The sequence below is a fragment of the Triticum urartu genome, chromosome 2 (assembly GCF_003073215.2).
Source record: "Triticum urartu cultivar G1812 chromosome 2, Tu2.1, whole genome shotgun sequence".
Classification (NCBI taxonomy): domain Eukaryota; kingdom Viridiplantae; phylum Streptophyta; class Magnoliopsida; order Poales; family Poaceae; genus Triticum; species Triticum urartu.
The window spans coordinates 445,269,785-445,278,363 of NC_053023.1; the positions used below are offsets into that span (position 1 = coordinate 445,269,785).

At 40.4% G+C, this 8,579-nt stretch overlaps 1 protein-coding gene across 1 annotated transcript; it reads right to left on the reverse strand.

Moving 5' to 3' along the window:
- Nucleotides 1–6,862: 6,862 nt before the first annotated feature.
- Nucleotides 6,863–7,818, reverse strand: LOC125537786 (protein indeterminate-domain 16). The gene has a single exon (XM_048701095.1). The coding sequence runs from the start codon at nucleotides 7,594–7,596 to the stop codon at nucleotides 7,054–7,056; it is 543 nt and encodes a 180-aa protein (XP_048557052.1). The 5' UTR covers nucleotides 7,597–7,818; the 3' UTR covers nucleotides 6,863–7,053.
- Nucleotides 7,819–8,579: the final 761 nt, after the last annotated feature.

The window sequence follows — 8,579 nt, forward strand, 5'->3', positions numbered from 1 at the left end:
TACTATATGTGCAATCTCACACATGTATACTTATTTATATAGACATGCAGACAATACATGTATACACACACATGTACATATAGATATACATACATATATATCATTTTGAAGGGAGAGAAGAGTGTATTTAAACCCATATTTCTAACTCATTTATCTCTAGTAAAATCATCACACTAGACAGCTTACTATTAGAATTATTTCGGTAAGTTACACATGCCATACTGAATATTCAAAATATTCTTATGAAAGCAACAAAACTTCGGACTCGAATTGGGGACCAATCGTTCTGATAAAGGCACCGCACAAACATTCTTCACCTTTAAGCTGCTACCGACAATAACAATAAAATATGTCTCACAAAATATTAGATTAGAGATGAAGAAAATTGCACTATTAGATTGTAAATACGAAAGAATAAGCATATAATAGCGGATTTTTTGCAGAAAAGTGAAGTGTCCTAAGAAGAAATGAATTAGTGGCTTTTGTATTACCATTCAAGAATAAATAAAATAAAACAATAAAATAATATTAAAATAATAAAGTTTTCTAAGTAAAAATGAATTAGTGGAATTGGTATTACCCTTTCAGTAGAAAGAAAAATGAAATAAAAACTAAAACCAAAACAAAGTAATGAACTTTTCTAAAAAAGAATGAATTAGTGGCATTGTTATTACCCTTTCAGAAGAAACACAATGAAAAATAAGTAAAGCAAAAGTAAAATAATGAAGTTTTCTAAGCAACAATAAATTAGTGGCATTGACACTACCTTTTCTAAAGGAAAAAAAAATCAAGTTTTTTTAAGAAAGGGTGAACTAGCTGCATTGACATTACCCTTAAAAAAGAAATAAAATGAACAAAAACTAAATCCAAAAAGAAAAAACCTACACACAATTTACACAGGAATTGCGCTTTGTTATAATATGCAAGTAAAAACATATAATAGTGGATTGTGTTTTTTAAATGAAGTTCTCTAAAGAAATAATGAATTAGTGTCATTGGTATTCGATCCATGGCGTCTCTACTTGTACAAATGAGAATAATGAAGTTTCCTAAGAAAAAATCAATTACTGGTAATGGAACTACCTTTTAAGAAAGAAAAATGTCAAATTTACACACAATTTACCCCAAAACTATGCTTTTTACAATATGAAAGAATAAACGAATAATTGTAAAATATTCACATAAAGAAAGTTTCCTAAGAAGGAATGAATTAATGTAATTGGTATTACCCTTCAAGAAAAATAAAAATAAATAAAAATAAAACATAATCAAAATAACCAAGTTTTCTAAGGAATACCGAATTAGTTTCATCGGTATTACCATTTAAGAAGAAAGAAAGGAAAAAATACAAATAATGGCAAAATTTGCACACATTTTGCACAGAAATTGCGCTTTTAAATAACATGCAAAATAATTATATAATAGTAAAATTTTGAAAAAAAAGTTTTCTAATTAGGAATGAATTAGTTTTATTGGTATTACCCTTAAAGAAGAAATAAAATGAAATAAAACTGAAAAAAAAATCAAAACATTGAAGTTCTAAAAGAAAGAATGAATTAGCGTCATTGGTTTACCCTTTACCAAGAAATAAAATAATAAATAAAAAAATTAAAAAATTGTGAACAATTAATATAGAAATTGTGTATTTTGATAATATGCAAGAATAAGAATATAATAGTGCAATTTCCATGAAAAAGGAAGTATCCTAAAAGATATGAATTTGTGACATTGGTGTTATCATTAAAGAAGAGATGAAATAAAATAAAACAAAAATAATTAAAACACCAAAGTTTCCAAGAAATAGAGCATTACTGGCATTGGTATTACTCTTTAAGAAAAAAGTAAATAAAATGAAAACAATAAGGTTTTCCAAGGAAGAATGAATGAGTGGCATTGGTATTACCCTTTAAGAAGAAAGATAATAAAATAAAACTAAATCAAAATCAAAATAATAAACTTTTGTAAAGAAGAATGAACATTGGTATTACCTTTTAAGAAACAATAAACTAAAAAAACAATGACAAAATTTGCACATAATATATTTAAAAATTGCAGTTTTCTATAATATGCAGAAATAAGTATACGATTGTGGATTAAAAAAAGGAATTTCCTAAGAAAGAATGAAGTAGTGGCATTGATATTACCCTTAAAATGAATGAAAATAAAAATAATAACCGAATAAAAATAAAAATAATGAAGTTGTATAAAGAAAATTGAATTAGTGACATCGACAATACCCTTTAAGAAAAAGAAAAGGAAATAAAACTAAATAAAAATTTAAATAAGAAAGTTATATAAGAAACAATGAATTAGTACCATTGGTATTTCACTTTAGAATAAATATAATGAAAAAAATTAAAAAAATTATGCACAACTTGACACTAAAATTGTACTTTTGTAGTATGCAAACAACAATCATGTAATAGTGCAATTTTCGCACATATCACATATTATATTGTGTGTACATTTATTTACACTTACCCAACATCCCAAAAATATGTACAAAAGAAGAAAAAATATGAAGAAAAACAAATAACAAAAGAAGAACACATAAAAACAGAAAGAAAAAAAGAAAGGGAAAGAGGTGGGCTGGGTGGTACACCTAATGGGCTTCAACCCAGTGGAATACCAACTGAGCTGAATATGTGGTCAGTCCAAACAGCTCACAAAACAATTCAGAAATAAAAATCAGCATGAATCTCAGAACAAGAATCAATGGCCAAGAAATTGACTGACCCATGTTTAAAATTCAGGCGACTTCCATATAGCTAAAGTGTTTAATATTACGTACTCCCTTCATTCCTAAATATTTGTCTTTCTAGAGATTTAAACAAGTGACTACATACGGAGTAAAATGAGTGAATCTACACTCTAAAATATGTAGTCCACTTGAAATCTCTAAAAAAAAATATATTTAGGAACAGAGAGAGTACTAGCTTATGCTGTATTTTGGCCTTTTGCAAACACCACGATGGTTGGGGGCATTGATGATCTTTCAGGACTTGAACAGAGACATATGCAACAAATGAGGTACTCGACGTATCGTTGTATAGCCGTGTCTCAGTCCATGTATCATATCGTATGGGTGCGTCACAGGGTGTTAGTGAAGTATAGGATTAGCAAAGAGTCTAGGAGATGAAAGGTGTATGCATGTAATCTATTCAGCTTCTAAAAGCGTCTATTCAGCTATGCAACATTAAGTGCGCGAGTTTAAACATCGTTCAAATTACGCCACTATTCACAGTAAAATCTGTTATTTTTAGTCCTCTCCGAATAAATTGTTGATGGGTGGTCACCACACTTTACCGAAGACCACCTCTGTGCCCTTCCAAGCTATGCTGCGGTCTGCAGTTTACACGACACACATCCCATGTTATCACCGGTGCGCTCTGCCCGGCTTCAAGGACCTCATCAGCACATTATCACTTTACAGTGATCATGAAGCCCTTTGTGTCGCCATCTCTTTGCCAGGAGCAGTGGTTGATCCGTCACCTCAAGCTTGTGCATTCATGGGACTCACTCAACTTGGGATTCTCTTCATACGGTTCCTGATTAACCAATCGAGGGCTACCGGTTCAGTTCCCACGTCCACTGGTTAGCTCATGGTCTTGCTTGTCTCCATGTGGGTTAGCTAGCCTCTCGAGGGCTTGCTTGAACCTGCATCGCACATGCTACATGGGCCCCGTGGGCCGACACATTGTTTGGTGCAAAGCTCATGCACCAGCACATGCGTGGCGGGCCTGCGGGTGGTCACCGCGGTTTCCTCTGTTCATCGTCAAGCGAATCCTGCACCTCTCGCCACACTGATTACATGCCATGTCGCTCTCATCAGCAGCGTACATTGCTATCTTTTCTTTTTATTCGCTTGCACTAAAATGCTGCCCTCATTGTTCCGAAAATCCGTAGCTGATCACGAGCTCATCCGCTCCTGAATGAACATTAAATCCAAATAAAATAGTAAAAATATTTTTTAATCTGAATTTTGCACATTATATACGAACAAGTTTTATATGTGCGTGCAAAATTGATAATGTGACATTGGGGGAGCTCCCGGCAGAAAAAAAGAAGAAAATTTTGAACCTCCCACAAAATTCCAAGTCTTGTTTTTTTTTCTGTCCACAGCTCCTCTGATGTCATATCACCATAAAATTGCAGAAGCCAAGAAAAGTTGCGCATTTTTGGTGCCAAAAAAGTTCAAATATTTTTTTAAAATTATTTTTACTATTTTTTATTTTACTGATGGTCCCTGTACGCTGCCCTCGGATTGTTCTTGCATGTTAAAACGTACATCGCCGCTCTGGAAGATGTACTTTCGGAAGCCTCCTGTGAAATGGGATATATACAAATCATGTCGTCCCCTTGACCATGAGAGCCGCATCTGTGCTTCACTATGCAGCATCATGCATCGATGTATGTATCTGTTCATGTCAATCTGAATCCAGTCTTTTTCAGCTTCTTCTTTGTTTCTTTTCCTTTGTCTTTTCAGGGGTTGTAGGCGGATAGCTCCATGCTAGTGAGTGATCATCTGTTTGCTTCTGTGTGGAGAATTCCTAGTTTTGGATCATATGAGTTGTCATGGTTCCCTTGAATATATATTCCTTATTGTTCATGATCACTGATTCTGGACTTACATGGAAGGGCTGACACGGAGAATCTAACTGTATCGTCGTATACCTTGGCGATGAACAGTTCCATTTCCATTTTTTTTGCAGGGTAAGAAATTAACACAGCGTTTCAAGAATCGGTTGATGGTGATTATACTGAAACTGCTGTTATGTTTTCCATTCCAACATGAATGAAATATTAACCTCCTTTTCGAAGAAAAAAACATGTAGTATTAAAGGATGGCGCTATATCGGTGAAAATTTTCAGTTGGTGACAACTTGAAACTCTCCTGTTCAGGTACCGAATAACCATGCAATTCTTCCATACACATATGAGAATGCAGTTCTTGATTCATCAAACACATCTTCATTGGCAAAAGAAGTACATCAAACCCAAATTATATTTTAAGCTCAAATTCAATTTGTCTTTTCTCCTTCTGTTTTCGACATTTAATTTGCTGCACGATCACAAAAGTTTGCGAAGTGTGTTAAAGTAAGGTTTTGTACTCTTATAGTCAGCATAACTGTGTGCAGTCATTTAACAAAAGGAAAGAAGGCCATCCTAGACCCTGAACTATGATGCTCTGTTTGACTCTGAACCATGGAATCGGTCGTGTACCAATTTGAAGTTTTGAACACCACTTAATTAAAAAAATAACCGGGTTTTGGATGGTTTTGACTAAGGAGTGTAGACTGTCTTGTTCTATAATACGTAGTAGTTTTCCCCCCCTTGAGATGGATAATATAGTTAGCCTTGTGGAGAAACTTGCACTGCATCAATGATAAGGACAATAATGTTGTCATGCCTGGGGGAATGATTCAGCAATCTTTGTAGAGAAAAGATGGCCGGCCGGGGTGAAAAAGTAGCAAGAGAAATATAACATGGATGTGATTTTACAGTAGCATTTCATGATGTTTTCCTGACGTTACGCTGCGGTACCTTCTGAAAAAAGTTTGTATCCCTGGCTTGTAGGGGAGGAGCCTGTGCAATGAACACCGGTAACTTTTGTCTGGGGCTCCTTTTGCCTGGGAGCTGCTTGGTCCAGGGAGAAGATGTGCTCATGGTGGATGACCTAGCGATGACAGCTGAGAGATTCAAGTACACACCTAGCCAGCTAGCTAGTTCAGTTGCTCTATTCTCATGTGCAAATTAAATTAGTCTTACAAGCAAGAAAAATGCCAACCATGATAAATATTTTCCTCCCTTTTTTGAGAAGAAATATTTTCCTCCCTTGAAATCACATGCTGCAAGCTTATCCATACTTCCATAATCGACCAAGGTGAGGGAGCAGATCATTGGAAATGCAGAGGTTAAGATGATCAAAGATCAAAGCTAGCATACGCTCCTGATTCCAACAAGAATTCATATGATTCAGTTAAAAAAAAGAATTCATATGATTTATTCGATCCAGGCATTGGCTGGCTGCCACTGCCTGCAGGCTCATCTGCATTCGTACAGGAATTTACGGCACTTTTATTTCTCTCTGAAACCATGGGGCTCATCCGTCGTGGTCACCGTATTTTTCGGATCGGTGACGATGACTGAACGGCGTCGGCTGTGCAGGCAGGGTACAATCCCTGCAGCGCCCTGCAACTCCCATCCTTTACCTGGCACTGTTCGGGCAGGCTACCTGGTCGCCTCCTGCAAACCTGTATCTGTATCTGTATATACACATGTATATATATTGGTGTCAAAGCCCGGCGCGTCAGCTTGCGTTTTGCTGACATAAACAAACATAACCCAACAAACACAACTGCAGTCTCTCTGTGTATGGCATCATTCTGCTTTTCTCCCCACTGTTGAGCCATTATGAGTAGCCATACACGCAGCGCAGTGAACAATTTAAGGTGCCTGAGACCAGTTTGCATGCTGACCAGGATGAAATCTGGCTTCTTGCCTGATCTTCCTTGTTCATCTAGGAGAAGGAGAGGCAGTCCACTAGCATGCATGTCCAAAGGAGCTGAAATCATCCAAACTTGATGGCCAATATTAATTTTTTGTCAGACCTACTGCTGTCACCGCACTAGCTCAACAGTACAGTACAGAGGGATCCGTCCAACCTCTGTCTAGCAAAGAGAGAAAATATACTCTTTAATTCAGTTAATCTGCTTTTCTTGGCATTATATACAATTAGTTTGGTTTCTGAACTCATCAGTTGTTTACTCCCTTGTTTCTTTATTATAAGGCAGTCTGCTGCGATTAAGCATGCGCCCTCATTCCATAATAAAAAACTAATTAAGCATGTACACCCGATGTATAGAGTAAGGAGGAATAACCGCTTCCTTGCTGCATGCATCAACCAGATGATTATCGTCTCAAACAGAAGGTGACTGGCACTCACAAGACAGGAGATACGAGAGATAGAAAGATAGAGAGAGAGAGAGAGAGAGTTACAGCTAGCAATGGCGAGCAGGAAGCATCGATCTCCGACCGACCATGTCGACCTAATTAAGGATGGAAGCGCTGCATGCAGGCGTGGCAGGTGATCTCGAGCGCGGCGGCGGACGCGGCGGAGCCGAGCCGCCTGGCGGCGATCTGCTTCATCCGCTCCACCCGCTCCACCTCCTCGCGGGCACGCTCCCAGATCATCCTGGCGCGCGCGAACTCCCTCTCGGCGAGCTCCAGCTCCCGCTTGGCCAGCTCCCGGACGCGCTCCGCGTAGGCGCGCTCCGCCGACGCCATCCGCGCCTGCTCCGCCGTCTGCTGCTTCACGGCGCCGACGTCCACCGTCACCTGCTGCTGCTGCAGCTGCCTCGCCGTCGCAGCGCTGGCGGCCACAGTCGCCGCCGCTCTCCTGCTCTCGTTCGCCGGTGGAGTCGGCGGCGCCGGCCGTGGCAGCTGCAGCTGCTGCTGCCTCGGCCCAATGCTCATGGACAGGTCGAGGTCCAGCTGCTGGTGGTCGGTGGCGGCGCTGGCCGGCGCTTCCCGGAGCACCCGAGCAGCGGCTGCGGGGAGCAGCAGCTGGAGCCCCCTCTCCCCTTGCTCCTCCATGGAAGATCGAGGCCAAGCAGCGAGGTATACCTCCCTCTCTCCCGCCTGCTTCCCCGCGTTGTGCTTTGGCTTGTTAGCCTAGCTTAGTTAGGTGTTATGCGTTACGCTGCGTATGGGATTACTATATATGGGTGTTTATACATCCTCCGATCGAGCGAGCGAGCGAAAGCAAGGAGCATCTAGGCAGCGTGCGCTTTTACCGGAACGCCCCTGGCGTCATCTGCAGCACTAGGCACGGCAGTGTGGCTTTGTGCACTCTGCGCATGGGGGGGACATATGTTTGTCCGTGCCACGAGGAGAGGACGTAGTACCCCTCCCTCCCTCCCTCGCCCTCCTCGGTTTCAGCCCGCAGCAGCTGCCTTGTGTGGACCACAAGGAAATACCACATCTCTCGTCGATGCAATGCAGGCAGCTGCGTCTCTGTCTGCAAACCCTCTTGTATCTCCTGGACGCAATTCAGAATTTTCTTCTTTCGGTTTGCCATGCGTACGGCGATACGAGTAGGGGTACCACGTACTAGACGCCACCCGCGGGGAGGTTTGGTTTGGTGGCCTCAAGGAAGGAAGGCAGGGAAGGGATCGATGCCGCCGGCCAAATCTGCGATGGGGCATAGGGAGGGAGCTCAGGACGTTCTTTCATGGCTGCTTTTGTTCCACATGCTGCATGCCTCGCGCTTTACGGGTTGGCAACGCCACAATAATTCTCGACGTGCATGCACATGTTTAGTTTTCTTTCATGGGGCGCGTCCACGCCTTTATGGTAGGCCTGCCTCTGTCCGCTCTGTAAAAATGAAAAGAACAAAGGGATCCATCGAAAAAGAAGGGTGCAAAAACTATTCGCCTACACCCGATCGGGCTTCTTCGTTGGACCTTCGCTTAATCCCGCTTTTCTCTTTTGCAGCTCTGCTTACTGCCTTGCGTATTGGGATCGTTAATCAATGCCTGGATTGTTATTGTCTTATTGACTCCATCCTCATCACCTTT

Excerpts from the sequence above, each read along its gene's own strand:
- LOC125537786 (XM_048701095.1), bottom strand. The coding sequence starts at position 7,596 with ATGGAGGAGCAAGGGGAGAGGGGGCTCCAGCTGCTGCTCCCCGCAGCC.